The sequence below is a fragment of the Primulina tabacum genome, chromosome 2 (genome assembly GCF_025594145.1).
Source record: "Primulina tabacum isolate GXHZ01 chromosome 2, ASM2559414v2, whole genome shotgun sequence".
In the NCBI taxonomy this organism is placed as follows: domain Eukaryota; kingdom Viridiplantae; phylum Streptophyta; class Magnoliopsida; order Lamiales; family Gesneriaceae; genus Primulina; species Primulina tabacum.
In genome coordinates this window covers 53572640-53594474 of record NC_134551.1, presented here as the reverse complement: position 1 = coordinate 53594474, position 21835 = coordinate 53572640, and the positions used below count along the sequence as shown (strand labels likewise).

Sequence of the window (21835 nt, the reverse complement as noted above, 5' to 3'; positions counted from 1 at the left end):
CCAGATGCCAAGTATCTAGATTATTATATAATCATATGGAACAAAAGATACCTTGAATCAAATAAATCAAGCATGAGACAAAATGTAAAAACCAAATGGAACCATAAATGAGAAGAAAACATAAGACTCCCCTCAAATTTTGGACCCTACGTACCAAAGAATACAAAGACTGGAAAACGCCCCAAATCCAAAATGTAATATAAAAGTACTAAAAAAAACAATGTTAAAAATGGACAAATTTAAAGATTGAGAAGACATAAGAATTAATCTCTAGAAGAAGAAGATTAAACCGAACAAGGCCCCTCCACCAATTGCCAAACTTCCAAGCAGCTTCTGCGTTATCACCAATTTCTCCGCCTTACTCTGCAATGTTAGCGTTCACCACCGTAAATTTTTTTAAAAAAAGAAAAGAAAGAAAGATAGATCCATAACTCAATGAAGTATTGTTTGTTTAATAATCAAATCCCATCTGACGTACGAAACAATATATCATATTGTATAATTATTTTTAAAAACAATTATAATAATTTTTTTCTCAATAATTAATGTGTCAAAATTAAAGTGTGAGCCCTGTACTAGCCAGACACAGTAATACTATATTATTGCAAAACTCGATATATACGCAGAGGGGGGTAGGAATGGACAGATTCAGCCTAATCCTCGTATCTTGCGCCACAAAATTTTAAGAATTTTATAATTTCTTGAGACAAGTTGGCATGTTCATTAGAACCTAGACTAGGTATCCACACTACGTAAAATCACAGAAAATATTTTACAAATATTAATATATATGTCTGGCTCTGGTAAGAGTGTGTGTGTGTCTGTGTGTTATTTTTAATTTTTTTAAAAGAAGTGTTATTTTAAAATTTAGTTTTATATATATATATATTCAACGATGTCAGTTCAAGATATACGTTACCTAGACGTACGTGAAAACAGTAGCACAGAGTTAATTACTTATTCAAATAATGGAAGAAGTGCAGAGGCTTATAAAAAACATGAAAGGAAAACATGCAAGAGTTGCGGTTGTCTTGTTGAATCGGCAATGGGGCCGCTTGAGCATTAAAATGCAGAGTTGCATGTTGTACCACGAAACCCTATTATAATTTATATCCCGAATTGAGTTGCTTTGGTTAGAGACATTACATTTACATGCATGTTTTGTCCTCAAATTAATTTGATAGCTCGTGCTAAAATTTAGCAGAAAATGAGAGGATGGTGTCACGCACTAGTAACGGATCTGGGATTTGCTTATGGATCGAGCTTTGTTGGGAAGAAAAAATGGAGAAGAATTTGTAAGTCGTACCTGATCGTTAGCAGCTGTTGGACTAGGAGAAATGGAATCAGTTGTTAGGGTAGATCCCGGGGTTGGCGCTGGCGGGCCAAGCAGCTTTGGCGCAGGAGCAGGCGCATTTTTTCCTTTCTTTTTGCTAGGGGCTGGAGCCTTAGCCGGGGGTGTGGGAGCTGGAGCTTGTACGGGAGGAGTCCTGGCCTCTGGCACAGGAACTGGTGGGGACAAAACTGGCGCGGGAGTGGGCGGGGAGGTGACAGGGACTACAGCTGGAGGCGAGCTTACCGGCATCAGAATCGGTGGGGAACTCACCTGGAACTGAAGCCGGGGGATTTGAAACGGGAGCAGCGACCGGAGGAGTGGTTGTAACAACAGGTGAAGCAGCGACCGGAGGAGTGGGTGTAACAACAGGTGAAGCAGCGGGAGTAACGGGGGTCGAGACTGGGGCAGAAGCCGGAGACTGAGCACCGGCAGTAGCCATTGCTACGCAGATGAAAGCGAGCAGATATACCGTTTCTCGGTGCATGGTTGTGCTGGATTCTTCGGAGGGTGGGGTGTGAAAGGGATATAAATAGTGAAAGTTTGGGAAAATGGACATGGGCTCATGAAACTGGACTGGGCCCTACTTCTATTGAATATATATATATATATATAACTTGTTAAAAATGCCGATCAATAAATTTAAATTTATTTTTAACAAGTATAATTTTGTAAGTGATCAAACGGTAACATAACATTTATAACAACATATCAAAATTTAAAAATACTTCTATAGTGCCCCATCTTTGACTTCGTTAAAAAAAAGTTAGTACATTCGATCCCTTTTTATCGATATTATATTTTAATGATAGTCATCATGGTTAATGGATTGGGCAAAATCCACAACCGGTTAATGTGGTTTAGGGTTAGATCAAATTTGATATTTTAGTTGAATTGAATTGGTTTTTAAAAACCTTGATTCGAAATTGAAACCAATCTGATTCGCAATAAGCTTTTTTTTATCTGGTCATGAATTTTTTTTTTATATAAAGGTTTTTGAGTAATTTGTTTTTTAATAAATGTCACTTGTAGTTCTACATATATCAAATACTATATTTAATTTTCAAATATGTTGTTTAATAAATGAAATGTTTAGGAATATATTGATTGAAGATCAAAAAAAAAGTTGAGTTTAATTCGACCTCGATTTGGTATTACTCTTTTCAAATTTGGTCCAATAGTCATCGAAACTATTGTTTCTTTCCTGTTTTCTCACTTAAAATTATCGCAACAACATTGACATTGACATTTAAAAGATAGATTCAAGAAATTCGAGTTTTTTTTATTACGACGAATTCCAATCGTTAATTTTCGATTTCTACCGGTTGAACACACAGAATTACCGCATTAACTTACAAACCATGCAATTTATAAGGTAGCTTACTCAATTTTGAAGATTTCCATATTAGAGACACAAACATAAAATATTAACAATTTGAAAATCTTGGTAACACCGACCTTTTATAATAATAATATATGAATTAAAAACTTGTACCATTGAATCTCCCTCGATCTCTGAATAGAGCTGGCAATTGTATGGTGACAGAATACCTTATTAGTCGGTTTGGATGTATATCGTATTAAAAATGTAATTTACAGCAATAATAAAGCGAAAGAGGGGCCCCAAATCCTTAATAATGGAATTACACCGAATTTTGGATCACCGATAGCTTGTTAATGTGCTGGAAGAACTAATGCACTGTGACATAGTCTTATTATAATGATGATGAAGTAATGTGACATGGAACTCGTGGCATGTTACCAATTATCATATTACTACATACAACTTCTGTCTAAATATTACTATGTATTTTTAAGTTTTTCTAATTTTATTTGGAGTATGTCTCTTGTGAGACGGTCTCGCAAATATTTATATGTGATATGGGTTAACCATATCGATATTCACAATAAAAGTAATACTTTTAGTATAAAAAATAATTCTTTTTCATGGACGATTCAAATAAAATATATGTCTCACAAAATACGACCCGTGAGACCGTCTCACACAAGTTTTTGTCTTTTATTTGACATGAATACGACGGTTGGATGTATATTGTATAATGAAAATACAATTTTTGTTCTATATGTTTGTTTCGATATCATATTTTAGTTGTATATTTTAAATTTTGACAATTTTAGTATTTTTTTATTGAAAATGTTGATGTGCCACTACATACATCAAAATTTCATCAAAACCGCATTCATGCTACTTCAGTGACATGTGGAAGAAAAGAATAAAAGTATCATAAATAAAAAAAAAATATTAAATTAATAGTGAAATTTGATAATATAAAGAATCAATTATTGTTAAAAAAAAAAAACAAATATACGACACTAAACATGCCATTTTTCTTTATATTAACACATTGTCTATATTCCATTTTCTCTACTTTATTGAATTTTAATGCTAGGTGAATAATAAAATAATTTAAAAATTAAAGGGCCTAACCGTTTTGCTAATAATGGGCCAAATAAAGCTTTGCCCAAACGACGAGGTCCAGATTACAATGTCTTTCCTTATACGTGATACCAACCCATTTAGCCCAACAAATCAATATGGGCTTTCGAACGTTCTTAAATTTTTATTTATTTTACAGTTACACAGCTGAAATTTGTAATAATATTCAACAATCAACACATGATATGTAATATAGGATTATTGTAATTCAAATAATAACCATTGATCATCATAGAGTTTTGAAAACTGTCAATGTTTATCGGGGCAAAGTGACGTTCCCAAAAAAAAAAGGGGGTGGGGTGTAAATGTGGGTGTCCTCGTATTCTAATTTTTCCTTTTTTTTCATTGATTTCACATAATTAGTGTCAATTTGACATCTAAAAATTTAATTATATCTGATTCTTAATTGAAATATTTGATTGGTGAGTATATTTTAAGTATCATTTTACGTTCGGTATTGTTTGGGTTAAAATTAAAGCAAAGATTTGAGTGAGACGGTCTCACGGGTCGTATTTTGTGAGACTGATATCTTATTTGAGTCATCTATGAAAAAATATTATTTTTTTATGCTAAGATTATTACTTTTTATTGTAAATATCAGTAAGGTTGACATGCTCACAAGAGATCTACTTTAAAATTAAATTGAAGCCCAAATGATTTGGCTCAAGTCCAATTGGACAAATTGATCGACAAAGTTAAAAAGAGACCCATCAATTATTCCAAGCAATCTGATTTGGTTTGACTCGCAAGTAGTTCAATTGATATCTCTGTGGTTGAAGATAGTGGGAAATGTAGGCAGAATGTGGGAAGGACTTCCCAAGAATTGAACTAAAAGAGAGAGAATGAACAAGACGACGACAAATTCATTGCTTAAAGCTACTCTACAAATTTTCAGTCCGTCAACTTTGTTATAACTTTATGTTTAATATTAATATTAGTTGTTGTAGATACAAAATTATGTTGGGAGTTTGTTTTTAATTTTTCCATCTCATTTTCTTTTTCTTAGCGTTTATATCAGCTTAGGAGATCATTGATAAATTTTAAATTTGATATTCGCAATCGTTCTGTTTTTATAATATAGTTTATATAACGTTTGTACTCAATCTAGTATATTTGCACCTGACACGTCGCACTCACAAAATTTGTGGCAAGAGTAATAAGTTTGAAATCCAATTGAAAATGCATACTTTTCCATCAAAGCAAGTTACACGATTTGAAATCATCAATGGATATCATATACATCAATACAAATACAATCTAAGTGAATAGCATATCGTACGACCTTTGGGCTTTGAAAGCGGGACAAGATTTAAAATTCCACGACGTCCGGATGTGTGCATAATTCCAACATCCACGAATGCAACTATTGAATTTTGGACACATTGAAACAGAGAAGAGGACCACGAATTGCGACATCTTGTGATGGAATAATTTAGGCCATAAGTTATTATTTGGCCTCATTACCATATTCATGAATTTTGCGTATATTCATTCATCTTCTTCCATGTAATGCATTTCTTGCCTTTATTTGTAAGTGTCTCCCGTGCTTCTTGGCAGTGATGAGATGCCACCAAAAGTGCTGCCAAAGTTTCACACTTTAACCATGAACCCACCGCTTTCAATCCTACTTTTAAATTTATATTTCTCATATGCATAATTATATATATATTTCAACTTTACCAGAATTAAATCTGACTCTGATACTATTAGCTAAAACACTAAATCAGAAATGGGAGCGTCTCACAAGAAAACTAATCAAACTATTGAACTATTTATGTCGGTCCAAATTTTACTTATTTTTTCAATTGATTATTGATGTATATAATTATTACATCAACCACTCATATTTTTACTTCAATACCTGGGACCTAAATTTTATCCCGAAGATAATCATTTAAACACTACATAGATTTTGTGATTTGAATTCCGTTAAGATTCTGCTGAATAAAGATAATTCAAAACTAATAATTAGTAAGATAATACCCACGAAAAGTAAATAAGCAGGCTAACACGATGTAGTGATTGGAATCAAGCTTCATCGGCTGGGCCTAATACGGAAAGTTGCTTTAACCATTCAAACGTTCGATGATGGGACAACTGCTTTTTTGACGCCTGCGGTTTCATGGGCTCGTTCTCATTCTCGACTTCAATCTTATGAGCTTGAATCTCGCTCTCACTGGAGCTTCTTTTGATTTCTGCGACTTTAGTACTAACTGTATCAGCCGCATCATTTGTACACATGCATCCACTAAGAAAGCCTCTGGGTTTCTTCTTTTTGTCGTCTTGGCTGATCTTGCTGCTGTTGCTTAGCGAACTGGTGTTGCTTCCCGTGCTGTTACGGCTCCCGAAATTCTTGCAATTCGTGCTGTTGTTGGTTGAACATCGTGTTTTGAGATCTTGCAATGCGATTTCGGGCGGAGCTGTGACCAAGCCCAGTGGGAAAATGTTCCATAGGGTTGATGATGTTTTCTTGGTGCAATTCCGGTTGTTTGAATTCAAGATTCCGTCTCTGTTTGAAGAGTTTAATCTGGGAGATGGGCTCGGGTGGGAATGGAATTGGTTTTGCGGGGGCTTCGGCCGCTGCTTATGGTGGGGCTTCGGGTGAGTGGCGGCGGAGGAGATGCCGCTGCTGGATGACTGGTGACTGCTGCTGATACTGCTGCTCCTGCTGGAATAGTATTCCATGGATTCGGACCTGGAAACTGACCGGGAAATAGAACCGCTTCCGCAGTACTGTAACAATCCTTTCTCCGAGCTTACCGAATGGCGTAATGGCAGAATTTGACCCTGGAAAAACACTTCATCCGCGGCGCACATTTCTGATTCTTTCGACAGAGAGCAGAAATCGAAATCTTCTTGAACTTCAATTCCTCTTAGAGGAATATTACTCCCGCTTTTTTCCTCGTCTCTCGTTTTTCTTGAATCATGAATCATCGGGAGATCACACAGAGACAGTGCTTCTTCCTCGTCTTCTTCTTCTTGCCGCAAATGAACAACTTTCTCCGTAGAAGTCTCCATCTCCACTCAAGAATTTGGTTCGGAACTCAAAATTTCCAACTTACGTCAAGAAAGAAAGAACTTCATCTCTAATATATAATATTACTGTCCCACAATTAAACGAGATTTCAAGAAAAAAACACAGCGAGACAGGTGGAACATAGAGATGAGAAAAAAGAAAAGTAAAGATTTCAGCTTTGATAGCAGATGAGATAACAAGTGGAAATGACGGCAGGAGACCCAAAATTGTGTGTCTGGGAAGAAGGAGAAGTCTTATTGGGTACCTAAGCCGGCTACCCTTTTTTAACTTAGCGTGAAATTTTTTTAGTTTCATTCATATATTTATTTCTAATAAAAAAGCTTAATTTTCCAGAACAACAAAATGATGACAAGCTTGTGCCTAAAGTGGGTCGGCCTGGGATTATTTTATGTATTCCCTTGCTTTATTCAGGGAATTTGAACTGAGAATGTTTCTAAATGATTAAAAAAAACTTGTAGTAAACTGTCACAAGGACGGCTTCTCCGAGGTGTGCGTGCAGTGTAGTCGGACAAATTTAAATATAGAATGTCTTACTACAATTGGAAAAATTCTATTGATTTATAAATCACAAACTCTGCAAAACTGAAACAATAAAAAAAGGGTAATAATATGAAGTTTCATCGTCACAAATAATCGAATTCACTTGTCACATCACAATCACGCCAAACTCTCCAGGAAATAAATAATTTTTTGTGGGGTTTGAGATTTTATGCAAGATCGTTATTAAGAATTATTGTTTTTCGATTTGAAATTAAAATAGAATTTGGTTTGTTAGAATGATCATACACGATATTAATGGAACAGATAGTGATGTTAGCTGTCTAGTACAGGAAAAAAAATAAATAAATTTAAATCCGAGACAAAACAGAGTCGCTGAAATTTAATATTCGGCAAAGTTTGTAGAAATTAAATAATGTTGGAAGTGGAACGAACCACTCTGTGCCTCAAAATGTCTTGGGGAAGACATTCGAACAAAGGGATAATAAAAGTAAAAGATATTATATTCTTTGGATTTATTATTTTTTTATTTTGATTCATTTACTTCTTCATTATATATATGTTTTGGTTATGAGATAAATGGGCCGGAAGAGGTAATTCACGTGTTTCAATATTTATAATTTTGGGCTCAAGAAATTTGAACCTAAATAATTAAGAATAATGTTAGAAGCACGTACACTGATATTTACAACAATTATATCGTAAGATTTTGTTATTATATCACGAGATTTTGCTATTATTTAGTGAGATTTTGTATTGAATTTATTATGATATTTTAATAAATAAATTTTTGTATTAAATTTTTTGTGTTGTAATGATTATTGTACAAAATTAGTTCAACATACAGCATTACTAATAATCCAAATGTTGAAAGCATTAAATTTCAATGAAAAAAATATATTTAAATTTTATATATAATATCTTGGGGAAAACATTATCTACCATGTCAGAACTAGGGATGTAATCGAGTCGAGCCGAGCCGAACTCTTGAATGTTTGAGCTTGGTTCGTTTATAATCGAGCCGAGCTCGAGCTTTATTTAACGAATATATGCATGACTCACGAGCTTATTCAAGCTTTTATCGAGCCTAAACAAGCTTAATAAATATGAATTATACATTTAAATTTTTTTTAAATTAATTAAAAAGTAAATTATATATTTTAAAAAAATATATTATTCTTATTAAAATTTGTCAATTTATTATAATAAATAAATTTAATAGATTTTTCTATATATTTCATAAATAATATGCAAAATCAATAAATCAAATATCAAAACTATTATTTTTTCATCTAAAAGATTACTCGTGAATTTACCAACGAACATCTTCACGAGCTAACGAGCCGAATACTGTAAAGCTTGAGTTTGGTTTGTTTATCTTAACGAGCCTCATTAAACGAGCTCAAACGAGCTTTTATCGAATCGAGCTTCGAATAGCTCACAAATGGTTTGGTTCGTTTACATCCCTAGTCAGAACTATTAAATTTAAGGGAATATGTTTTTTTAGTTGATTGCTTTTTCTACTTTGCTACATTTAACTTTCAATTTTTTCATATTTTGATTCAATTTAATAACGTAAATCACTAAATTTAGATAATGCATTAGTATTTTTGGGATCATAACAGCATTTTATCGTGTCAGATTATTATTTTTCGGTGTCACGTTAACAATCCGACAGGATAAAACTGAAAACCCAGGAAAAATCAAAATTAAAAATATCAGTCAACATTTGAAAACTATAAAGACAAAATAGAAAATTTTAGTAAACAAAAGTAGTTATTTTCCATGAATTTTAATAATGCATTCAATACAGTTCTTTTGACGTCACTCGTGACTGAGGTATAATAATTTATGCCAGAAGTATGACCCGTTTTGTCAAAGTCATCGTTCTCTAATTAACCACATATAATTGACTTGCATTCTAATAATTAATTATGCTGTTTCAATAATTATAGGGTATAAATGATTCAGTTACCTACACTCTTGCTTTAATTGATATCGTGAACTCTTTCGTTTAGAGGAAAGCAACCCTTTTGTGTGCATACAAAAATCATTCTCTCGTAACATAATCGTTTTCGGTCATACGTGCATGCATCACAAGTAGTATACAACGTCATACATATGCATTAAGAGGAAGATTTTAGTTGGTGAGCAGACGGACATTTAACAAGTGGTTAGGACATTGATTCTCTTTATCAAATTTTTTTTTGGGAAACTGTTCACGCATAGTTGGCTTAACGTAATTTTCTTGACTAACTTGTTTTGCGAGCTATTATGTTTATTTGAGGGTTTATCGAAATATATTTGATCTGAGTTGTTTCATAAAAACGGATTCCTATGACATTATTATTTCTTTTTTAAAAAAATATTTCATTCCCTTAGTTTTTTTTAAAAACTAAATATTTCATCGAATAAAATATTATTTTCAAAGAATTCATAATGAATTTACTCGTTTCATTCAATCTTTTAGGTCCCCCGACATCGACTCATAGTGATGTCAATTGAAAATTTGATGCTCGAATCTGGAGTCTTTCTCCAGCAAAGTCGAAGATGGTGAGCATGTTCTAATTTCTTGTCGGTTTTATTTGTATTATCCTCTAAATTTGTGGACATAATTTTAAGCTAAAAGAAAACATTAAAATTATATTATATTTTCTATGAAAGCCTAACAATTTATATTTTTTTAATATTTAATTTAATAATCGATGTGATATATATCTCTCTGTCTCTCCCTCTAAGCCGTTAAAACAACCTCTTATTCTAAAAGTGGCCCACCATTTTCAATTCGATAAGAGTAATCTATTCATCCCGGAAAGATATATCAATCTTCTCACTACTGCTAACATAAATATTTAGAAAATATTTCTGAATGATTTTTTGCGTTGCCCATTATGCATATGACCGTAGTTATGAAATGCCGTAATACTAATAGTGCTACTTTCATTTATCTCAAGACACAACAAAAGCCACCTAATATCACTGGTAAAAACTTGTGTAAGACGATCTTATTGAGTCGTATTTTGTGAGATAGAACACTTATTTGGGTCATCCATAAAAAAATATTACTTTTTATTGTGAAATATCGGTAGGATTGACCGTCTTACAAATAAAAATTCGTGAGACCGTCTAAAAAAAAAACCTACTCAATATCAATTTAAGAAACATATGATATTTTTGTGTTCGAATTGATAAAATAAGCTAAGGTTAAGCAGATGCAGTCGGCTGATATGCTCTTTATCTAGGTGAATAGTTAGAAGGCCAAGAGCCCACCAACAGTTTATAAAGTACTAGTATTTTGTACAAGAACAAGAATCCAACTAATCGACATTTCCGCATTTCATGAGTGCTAAATTTACAGCAGTTCGTATTTTAAGCTATTTGATAAAATGTTTGATAACTTATCATTGTATTATATATTTAATTTAAAAAACAGTCGTATGAGATCAGCTTGAATGTATAATTTTAACGTGATGGAATTATCAATTTGACTTGCAAGTTTGCCTAACTTTAGTGTTTAGGTGGTACAAATAAGCTCTTTGCATTTATTTGTATTAATGTAGGATAATTGATAAAGTTTGAATTTTAAATTAGATTGATTTAAAGATTTTGATAGATCAGGGTAAATCAATTTCGGATTTATCTTAATTTCAAATTTCTCGATCGTGCAAGCATTATCAAAATCTAAGTCGAAACCAAAAGAAATCCACAAAGAAAGTAGAAATTCCTACGAAACACTGAGGCTTTGCTTCAAATTCCACAAGAACTAAGGTCACTTGTATAAGTCCAATTACTATTTTGTAAGTGATCGAAACTCACATTTGCGATAATGAAGATCAAAGGAAGCAAATTTGGCGGAGGAAGTCGGACGAAATTAGGGTTGCCGTGGATTTTCCTCATGTGTCTATCCTGCTTCCTCGCCGGTTTTTCTGGTTCATATCTTTTTTCTCACCAGGTCAGTACGTATATAATTATTTTGAATGATTTTTGAAGTGTGAAGTGTTAAATCTGTATATGAGGGTACATGTTGGTGCTGTGTGTGATCGATCGTCCTTGTTTACTTGCGTGAGATAGGAGATGCCGAGGTCCCCGCAGCGGAGCATGGAGGAAGAGAAGATGGAATTTGAGCCTCTGCCACGTGGAGAATCCGGAGAAGAGTCCGTTGAGACGATACCCTTTCAGGTATGTTTCAAAATTTCCCCCCTTTTTTGCTGATGTCCCACAATGCAGTGGTGGTCTTTTCTTTTTATGCGGATTTGCTAGTTTCTGGTACAATAAACTTGGTTCATCTGAACTTGTATGTTTCATACACGATCAATATCACCTATTTGTCTAAGAATACAAAAGTTGGAGGATAAATTAAAAATTAATAGAAAAAGAAGGAAATAAACTTGCAATGAAGATATATGTGCAGTTAATTGACTCTTTGATGTGAAGCAGTTTGATGGCTGCAAGTCTGGAACTGTTTCATCCTTCCTTTGTATCTTTTTAATATCTTATTGTTTAACACGTCTATCGCGTTTCTTCAACTCAAACTGCAGATTCTGAGTTGGAATCCTCGTGCAGTTTACTTCCCAAATTTTGCGACTGCAGAACAATGTCAAAGCATTATCCAAATGGCAAAGGTGCATCTCACACCATCATCCTTGGCTCTACGTGAAGGAGAAACAGCAGAAAGTACCCAAGGAATTAGGACAAGGTGATTGATTACACATGCATCTGTGCTCTACGTGGTGGAGCAAGGAAGCTGTATATGGTCGTAGTTTTGCCTCTCTTTCATATCACCTTTTGTGAAAATGTTTTATGTTCTTTTGTACTAGTTCTGGCATGTTCATGAGCTCATCTGATGACAAAACTGGAATCCTGGATCAGATCGAGACAAAAATTGCTAAAGCTACGATGGTCCCTAAGAATCATGGAGAGGTAGTTTAGTTTTAATCTAGAGTATTTATTTTTTCTCCATGTAGTCTTTATTAGTCGAAAACTCTAATTAAACTAACAAAAAACATGATTTCAGTTTCTCTCTTAGATTTTCCTGAAAATGTCCTTGCATCATGTTCAGGCTTTTAATATCTTACGATATGAGATTGGACAGAGCTACCATTCACATTATGATGCTTTCAATCCAGCGGAATATGGTCCACAGAAGAGCCAAAGGGTAATGGAAGACAGACAATGTGTTATTCTCGAGTTCTTTACTGTGATAGGTGTTATGGTCCACATGTTTGACGGCTCATTACTTTGAGGAATCTTCGTATTAAAACTAATGACTACCCATATGTTTTTATTGTTCTGATAACTGCCAGAGTGTTCTGTTTCTTTACAAAAAGAGCTAAAACTTACACTGGTAAAATTTTGTTGTCACCAATCTCAGTTTTTTGTCTTTATTCACAATCGTTTGCATTTTTTGATCATTTTTTTTACAGTACAGCTGACCTATTTATCAACACAAGCATTACTGATTCATTTCCATGGGCTTTCTAATGCAACAATCGTTTCTCCTTTGTTGTCTGTGCTCTTACTAGTTTACTACTTTTCGTAACTCCTTACTCTGAACTTGTTCAGCTTTCTTCTTTCTTGTTGTATCTATCTGACGTTCAAGAAGGGGGAGAAACCATGTTTCCTTTCGAGGTAAGGTTCTCCACTTTTCACCAGTTTCTAGCTTTAAGTCCCTCTGGTGGCCATGCACCCCCTCGAGGTGCCAATTGCTAAACATAACAAAATGCTTTTTCATGTGCAGAATGGACAAAACATGGCTTCCAATTACAATTTTCGCCAATGTGTTGGTCTGAAAGTTAAACCCCGAAGGGGCGATGGACTTTTATTCTACTCACTGTTACCTAATGGCACAATTGATCTTGTAAGTAAAATTTAGGACATCTGCATTAGGATCCGTTCTTCCATAGAAAGCAATTCCATGTTTTTTGATCGTGTAACATGCTGATGTGTTTCGTTGCTTGTGATGATAACTTGATGAAGAGTTCATTTTTTCCTTATATTTATGTATCACAGCATATCAAAATATTATAAACTGATGCATTTTGCTTTGTTTGGTTCACAGACATCCCTCCATGGGAGCTGTCCAGTAATCAAAGGTGAAAAATGGGTGGCCACCAAGTGGATCAGGAACCAAGAACGTGACGAAGGATATTAATGTGCACAAGGAGCTTGGCATTTCTGAGAAATCAGTAGACAAAGTTTTGGATGTGCATAGGATACAGGAAACATTCATTTTTTTCGATAGAAGTAGCAAAGTTTATTTATATATGTTACTTTCAAAAATTCCTCCCACGTGGAAAGAAAAATTTGAGCAACATATTACATTGATGGGGACTGGTGTTGATTTACCTGCATAATTAGATATTCTGTTTCTGATTGCGATTGAAAATTTATGGAAAACAAGTAATAAACGAAGAGACAACATATCTGAATCATAGTGGCACAGACCAGGAACTATGTTTGGAACCCAAGTGGCCAACTTTTGGTTGGAACAATGTCTTATTTCATAACTCTTATTTTCAGTAAAAATAAAAAATAAACGAATAGGGAATGTTATGTGGAGTGGGAATATCAGAATACCAATATGGTCAGTGGGAATATCAGAATATAGTCAAGCCATTAAAATCAACAATTTTTTAGTTTAAATCTATTTCTACTTTGCAACAAAAAAGGCCATCTATCCCATGCCATCTCCAGGAAGTTGGATAAATAATTGTCGCCAATGGGACTCTCATATTTACCTGAAAGTAAAAACAAACTAATAAATAAGAGATGACTAATCAAAGCCTTGTAATGGTGGCGCAATGTTTTTAACACAACATGATAGCTACGAAAAGAAAAGTAAAGGATAACCATTGTGGCATGACTTTCAAACACCTATTTGGTCAAAAGTTATTCTGGCTAACATATATTTGACTAACATAGTTACTTCAAAGATATCTAGATTAACACAGTAGTGAAGTGATTCGCTAAGTCGGATTTTCCAGCGGCCGCCTCGTCAATCCTTATAGGTTATAGAGACTCTTCCCAGTGCCAATGCGGATGTTTCTGTAATCGAGATCCCTGATATCCCAGGCGGCGCCGATGGGTTCGAACTCGCTGCGAAAGTTTGCTACGGGATAAACTTCGAAATCAGCACAGCTAACATCGGCACACTGAGGTGCGTGGCTGAGTTTCTTGGCATGACAGAAGATTACGCAGTGGGGAATTAAGTAGGGCGGACCAAAGCCTATGTAAACGAGGTTGCACTCACGAGTCTTGCTGGAGCGGTGTACATTTTACATTCTTGCGAGACGATTTTACCTATGGCAGAGGAAGTTAAACTAGTGAATCGATGCATAGATGCAATAGCTTTTGCAGCCTGTAAAGATAGTCAGATTGCTGAAAAATTTAGAGCAGAAAACGGTTTGGACGACTCCAAGCCTGTTCTTGATCGGTGGGCTGAGCCCTGAGGATTTGATCGTTCTTCGAATTGACCTTTTTCAACGGGTCCTTGTTGCGATGATGGCCAGAGGATTCAAGAAACTTGCTCTGGGCGCGATAATAATGCTGTATGTGCAGAAATATCTTCGAGATTTCGTGAGGTTTTGTTCCATAAATTGGACTAGTGTGTTATACTATATGAATCACAAGTGTGACAAATTTTTCTTTAAATTTCAGGAGTTATATTCAAAGGATAGGAAGAATCTTGACGTAAGGCATGAACACGAGAAAGGGGTCGTTTTAGAAACCATAGTTGGCCTTCTTCCAATAGAGAAAGATGCAATTTCTGTTAGCTTCATTTCTATGCTTCTTCGTGCTGCGATATATTTAGAAACAACGGTGGCTTGCAGGCTTGACTTGGAGAAGAGAACGGCTTCACAACTCGGAAATGCCGTGATAGATGACCTATTGATTCCTTCCTATTACATAGCAGGGGACACGTCGTTCGATATTGAGACCGTGCAGTGGATCATGATGATTTTTTTCTGCTGTGAAACAGAGGAAAACAAAGAGGGATGCATTGAAGATCGAGATTATATATCCCCTTCGTCGCATGAGAAGGAAATGGTTGCGAGATTAATGGAGAGTTACCTTCAAGAAATAGCTTGTGACCGCAATTTATCGATTGCCAAGTTCATCAGTCTTTCCGAACTTATCCCTGGACAAACCAGAATCACAGATGGAGTGTATAGAGCCATAGACATTTACTTGAAGGTTTGCACATTCTTTAGAAATCTGGTACAATCTTAAATTATATCCGTTACCATTTATCTCACTATTAGAAAAAGCAAGTTCTAACATAACTTTAGAGACGGAGGACCACAAATTCAGGCGCTATTCCCTTTCATGTTCGATCAAGTTTTAGCATCTATTGCCAAACACACGACTAATATATATGTATATTTTGAATATTCTAGGTTAGGCCAGTTTGCAACTATAAATAGATTCTTACACAGGTTTTGTAGGCAAACGTTCTTTGTTATGGCATCAGCTTCATCTGTATCGTTTCGTTGTAATTTCCAGGCGCACCCCTCGTTAAGTGACGTTGAGAGAGAGAGAATATGCGGTTCAATGGACAGTCAAAACCTATCTCGCGAAGTTTGCGCGCCCATGCGGCTAAAAACGACAGGCTCGCGGTTCAAACTGTAGTCCAAGTCCTTCACGACGAGCAGCAACGGCTAACATAGTCATGGATGGCAGCACCAATACCCGAAATTCGTACTTCACAGAGGTTCACCCCGTTCCAGATGATTCCTCAATCTTGAATCTGCGGACGGAAAATCAAGACCTGAAACTTGAGTTGGCGAAGATGAAAATGAGATAGAAAGACTTTGAGAAATCTTCAACTACATTGCCTGGTCCTGCTAAGTGCTAGTCCATTAGCAGCAATCTCTTGCACCACTTCGAATGCAGTGAAAACGCCTGAGCCCCGGAAATTGTTCATGAGTTCGGTGTCCAGAAAACTTGGCGGATTTATTCGGGCTGATATTGAAAACATGCAAATTCCGAAAATTAGGACGAAATTGAGCAGAGACAGGCGCTACTCGATATCATGAAACTTTGATTTTTCCAAGTGAAACTATGTATTTTTTTTGCTCGAATGCTTGTGGCTTTGAACTTGTGGAGAGGATATGGATTGAATCCATTTTCTGTGTGATATTTGTATAAAATTAAAGAATCGAGTACATTTAAATCGATTTGTCTAAAACATGCCCGATTAAAATATTTGAATGATTTTTCGACGACGTGTGGCTTGTAATAATATATTGTTGTTTGAACAATGTTCATCAATACGAAGCAGTAAAATCGAGACTTCGATGAATGTTTTTATCGGTAAGACGAAATTATCCGTATAACAGTATTTTACGTTGACGGCAGTTGTCTTTAAGATACAACGACTTCGAATCGAGATAATGCAGTATTACAAACTCTTGATAATAGCGAACAAAAATATGCAGAACTTTCAATTATAAAATGAACGAGAAGTTTGTTCCGAACTTTCTAAATACGAACGCAACATTATGTGATAAATCAAGGGACGCACTGTTTGGTCTTTCTGTGATAGGCCAAGGGACACAAAGTTTCCGAATGAATACAAAGTTTTCGAATTGGTGCAATCTTTATTTCGAAAATATGAAATTATTTTTCAAATAAATTTTATCAAAAAAATTATTATAGTCAAGAGACTTTGTTAATGATCACTACAAATTTTGCCAGTATATCTTCACGTTTTTGAACGTAAAGATTCCATATTTAAAAATGGCATGTAATAGGACGTAATTTGTCGGAGTGAGTAAAACAGCACAACTGTAGCAAGTTGACCTCGATCCAATTAGTACAAAATATATAGATATTTAAACAATTTCATTCTTTTCAAAAGATTTTTATTTATTTTTTAATCTCAAATTATTTGTGTAAATACCATTATTCGTACCAATCACTAAATATTCAGATTTATATTTAACTTTAATTTCACAATTTCGATATTAATCTCCTAAAAAATAAATATATGTAGTTACTGCGTTTATTGAATTTCTTGAAGTGCCCATGATATACACATCACGGACCTCTACCACCATCTGGTATATTTCAATGTTTTATTATTATTATTTAACAAATAAATAAAATAAATAAATAAATGGGATAATTTTATTTTATCATGCTTTCAACTTTAGATTTTTCATTTGCTGTCACAAAATTAAATCTGGCTCAAACTAAGCGTGTTGAGCTCAATCTTCGACTATTATATATATAAATTAATAATTAATAAATGTATATGCAAATTAATAAATACCAAAAAAAGTCAACAGTTTATTTCACACACACACACATGTAGAGTAAGTATGCGTGTATAATATATATGTTGTATTAACATTTCAAGAAATTTCTCACTGTTCTTGTCGTTTAAGCAAATTCGTATCGAACCAAATAAAACTTGTGTGAGACGGTCTCACGGATCGTATTTTGTGAGACTGATATCTTATTTGAGTCATCCATAAAAAAAAATTACTTTTTATGCTAAGAACATTACTTTTTATTATGAATATCGGTAGGGTTGACCTGTCTCACAGATAAAGATTCGTGAGACCGTCTCACAAGAGACATACTCAATAAATAATTTTTAAAAACTCATATCTGAGCTGGGATAGACGAAGAATATTGAATCGATCAAACATGCATCAATTTGTTATTACGTACTATAATTAGATTCTTGCATGTTTCCCACTGATTATGTAATTTTTTTTAAAAAAATTCTTTAGTAGGTTCCCATAATTGCTGGTGCCAGCGTATTGATACCAATTACTTGCAATCATTAACATATCATATTTAATGTTCTTCAAATTGTTAAAAATAATCTTAAAAAAGTTAGATTCTTGAAATATTTACAATTTCTTTGAAATTATATATACCTATAAATCATCGCTATCCTTTTACCCAAAATATTTATACTGAGGTTGGATCAAAAAATGACCATAAGAGATAAACATATAGCAAGGGCTATACAAAGACTTTTTATTACAATATAAAAAATTTGAATTGTACTGTTATCACCCAATATAACATTTGGTAAATCGACGAGTTTTCGATTCTACAATCTTAAAATATTTAGATTTATTATACCTTTTAAAAAATAATCCCTAAAATTTTATTGTCTAGATCAATGTCAATTCCTTCAGCAAAGTGAAATGAATATAGCCAGCTAGCCACTCATATGGACTCATCTTTCTCTAAACTTTTTTCATCATGTTAGGTCATCTCCAATCTATATCCTCTATTTTTCATCCTCTATCCTCCAAAATAGAGATCCATGATCTCTATTTTCAAAAACATTCTCCAACCCATATCCTCTAAATATTACCAAGTACTCTATTTATTTCATTTTCGACCCATATGTCTAAAAATATCACATGTTTATCAATTTAAATTAAGTCAATAATAAGTGTTTATAATAAATTGTGTTATGTATTTCTTTGTCATTAAATTGTTCATTAGTTCCATTTGATAACTATTATAAATAGTAAATTATAATTAATTTATTAAAAAATTAAAACAATTTTTGATCAACAAGGTCGACCCAAGCTTTATCTTGGTCGACCAAAGCAAGACCAGTCTATCTTGCTTTGGTCGACCATGCTTTGACCAAAGCATTGGTGTGCTGTCAAAGTATGGTCGACCAAAGCATCTTGCTTTAGTCCACCAATGCGTTGGTCGACAAAAGCATATATGATATTTTCCTAATTTTTTTCTCAAAAGTACTATATTGTAATTTTTAAAATATTTATTTTTTAATCATTTCTCACTCTTTTTCAATCCTCTATATGAACAGTGATTCTCCATAAATAGAGGATTACTGTTGCATACTCTAAAATGGAGGAAGCAAATAGAGCACGGTTGGAGAAGATTTCATCCTCTAAAATGGAGGAATCTTCCATTATGGAGAACGGTTGGAGATGCCCTTATGCGTCGCCAAGTGTAGGTTTAATGTTTTTATTTAAGTAATCTTACAACGTAAACATCTATTGACAGTACGACTTATATATATAGAATAAGCTCTTTGAATTAATTAAATAATTTGAGAAACAATGAATAACCCCTTCTTGTTTTTGGGTATTAATAATTATGATAAAAATTTGTGTGAGACGGTCTCATGGGTCGTATTTTGTGAGACAGATCTCTTAGTTGGGTCATCCATGAAAAAATATTACTTTTTATGCTAAGATTATTAATTTTTATTGTGAATATCAGTAGGATTGACTCATCTCAGAGATAAAGATTTGTGAGATCGTCTCACAAAAAATCTACTATAATATTATTTACTAGATCTTACTTTTATCGTTAGATGGGAAATACATCATATATCAGTCGACGCGTTCAACTTTTATAAAAAAAATCAACAAAATAAATTAATTGGCGGCCATGATTCGAATAAAGTCAACTTCAAATATATAAATATATAAAAAGAACATGCAAACACGCATATGGTACGCATAAATAAAGCTGGAAGCTAAATATCAAATTTGACTACGTCTGTTAATAATTCGGACGATACCTTTTCGATGAGTACTATCTCTATATAAGAACCTCCCACCCATTTTCTCTCAAATTTTCAGAGCTTAAAAGCCAAATGGATCGGTTCAAATGTCTAATCAAGCTATTGTTACCTCTTTGTCTGAGTATTATTTTATTTTCGAGCTCCATTTCAGCACAGCTGAGGTCAAATTTCTACTCAAAAACTTGTCCTGACGTTGAGAAAATTGTCCGAACAGCTGTGACGGCCAAATTCCGACAAACATTTGTAACAGTTCCCGCAACCCTTCGTCTATTCTTTCACGATTGTTTTGTTTCGGTACGTCCAATTTGAGTTGATGTTTCTTTAAACTTCAATATAGACGTATTAGCATTTAAAATCTGATACGTGTTTATGAATGTATAGGGGTGTGATGCATCGGTTATTGTAGCGTCTACACCAGGGAATAAGGCTGAAAAAGATCACCCGGACAATTTATCATTGGCCGGAGACGGATTCGACACAGTGATCAAAGCCAAAGCTGCCGTGGATAAAGTTGCTAGATGCAAAAATAGGGTATCTTGTGCTGATATTCTTGCATTAGCCACTCGTGACGTCATTGTCCTGGTTCGTAAAATTGGAGCATTGTTATTACTGTTACTATTACTACGTGATGTTATATACAATACCATTGTGACATGTGCGTGTATATACATATATATAATATATATAGTAAATTCATACATTTAGATTCAATAATATTCTAATTTTTTTGCAAATTTTATTCTGATATATGAATAATCATTTCTAAAATTTGTAAAACATAGGCTGGTGGGCCTTCATATACTGTGGAGTTGGGGAGATTGGATGGTTTGAGTTCAACTGAAGCAAGTGTTGATGGAAATTTGCCTCAGCCAACTTTCAATCTGAACCAGCTTACTTCCATGTTTGCGACAAGAGGCCTAAATCAGACAGACATGATTGCTCTCTCAGGTAATCAATTTCCCATGTAGAATAATTAATCAATGAACGAACAAGCATCATAAATCTGTCCTTATTACATTAGAGTAGTAAATGGTCAAAGTTTTGGAAATATTTCAAGACTATGTTATTTTATGATATTCACTATTGTTCCGTGCAGCTGCCCACACACTAGGATTTTCCCACTGCAGTAAATTTTCCAACCGGATATACAGTTTCAACCGGACCAACCCTATCGATCCAACCCTTAACCGGCAGTATGCGACCCAGTTGCGAGGAATGTGTCCCAAAAAAGTTGACCCGACGATTGCAATTGACATGGATCCTACAACACCAAGAACATTCGACAACGCGTACTACAAAAATCTTCAGACTGGAAAGGGCCTATTCACTTCGGACCAAGTCCTTTTTACTGACACGAGATCCAGACCCACTGTTAACACATGGGCATCCAATACTCGAGCCTTCAATGCTTCTTTCATTCAGGCCATAACTAAATTGGGCCGGGTCGGAATCAAGACCGGGAGAAATGGGAATATTCGGTTTGACTGTGGAAGATTTAACTGAGTTAGGGCTTCCTATATGGGTTGGATTTTTTATTTTATTTTTATTGGGTTTCATTGATTAAATGTATAGGGACTCAGAATTATTTAATAAGCTGAATGGGTCTGTGTTCATTTTTCTAATTATTATTAAAAAGGATTTTTCAATAAAACTCATGGCGTGTAGATTCAATTATGAGAAGAAATAATGATTTAGTGGAAAAGCATTTGTCATTTCGTTGGTTATTAGCGACTACATGACAACCAATTCGAAATATCACGGAACTCTAGGAGATCTAATCTCCCGTTGTAACTAAAAATTTTCTTTTGACCCTTTCTTATACTTGAGCAAGAGGTGATTGATTCACTCGACCTATACGAGACTACGGTATATATGATGCCCTCTCCTCTCAAATCAAGCGGTAAAAAAAAACTTCATTATTTGTGTTTAATCTAATAATAATATTCGTGTTCGATCTAATGTATACACTTGAGTATTTTC

General features: G+C 34.3%; 4 protein-coding genes and 1 pseudogene across 4 annotated transcripts; 3 read left to right on the top strand and 2 right to left on the bottom strand.

Annotated features, from left to right (window-relative positions):
• Nucleotides 1–36: 36 nt before the first annotated feature.
• On the bottom strand, nucleotides 37–1817 carry LOC142538084 (uncharacterized; annotated as a pseudogene).
• Nucleotides 1818–5742: 3925 nt separating this feature from the next.
• LOC142536994 (uncharacterized) lies at nucleotides 5743–7250 on the bottom strand. The gene has a single exon (XM_075642506.1). It carries the CDS (start codon nucleotides 6804–6806, stop codon nucleotides 5817–5819), a length of 990 nt encoding a protein of 329 aa, XP_075498621.1. The 5' UTR covers nucleotides 6807–7250; the 3' UTR covers nucleotides 5743–5816.
• Nucleotides 7251–10889: 3639 nt separating this feature from the next.
• LOC142536991 (putative prolyl 4-hydroxylase 9) lies at nucleotides 10890–13714 on the top strand. Its single transcript, XM_075642504.1, has 8 exons — nucleotides 10890–11275; nucleotides 11395–11502; nucleotides 11862–12019; nucleotides 12141–12243; nucleotides 12383–12478; nucleotides 12886–12951; nucleotides 13061–13180; nucleotides 13382–13714. The coding sequence occupies exons 1-8, from the start codon at nucleotides 11150–11152 to the stop codon at nucleotides 13472–13474; spliced, it is 870 nt and encodes a 289-aa protein (XP_075498619.1). The 5' UTR covers nucleotides 10890–11149; the 3' UTR covers nucleotides 13475–13714.
• Nucleotides 13715–14091: 377 nt separating this feature from the next.
• On the top strand, nucleotides 14092–16513 carry LOC142537874 (BTB/POZ domain-containing protein SR1IP1). Its single transcript, XM_075643357.1, is given in 8 exon segments — nucleotides 14092–14109; nucleotides 14331–14768; nucleotides 14770–14898; nucleotides 14980–15516; nucleotides 15826–15906; nucleotides 15909–15984; nucleotides 15987–16174; nucleotides 16176–16513. Coding segments are annotated over 8 exon segments (1650 nt in total). The 3' UTR covers nucleotides 16359–16513.
• A 3310-nt stretch (nucleotides 16514–19823) lies between these two features.
• On the top strand, nucleotides 19824–21537 carry LOC142536990 (peroxidase 51-like). Its single transcript, XM_075642503.1, has 4 exons — nucleotides 19824–20149; nucleotides 20237–20437; nucleotides 20638–20803; nucleotides 20952–21537. The coding sequence occupies exons 1-4, from the start codon at nucleotides 19928–19930 to the stop codon at nucleotides 21356–21358; spliced, it is 996 nt and encodes a 331-aa protein (XP_075498618.1). The 5' UTR covers nucleotides 19824–19927; the 3' UTR covers nucleotides 21359–21537.
• Nucleotides 21538–21835: the final 298 nt, after the last annotated feature.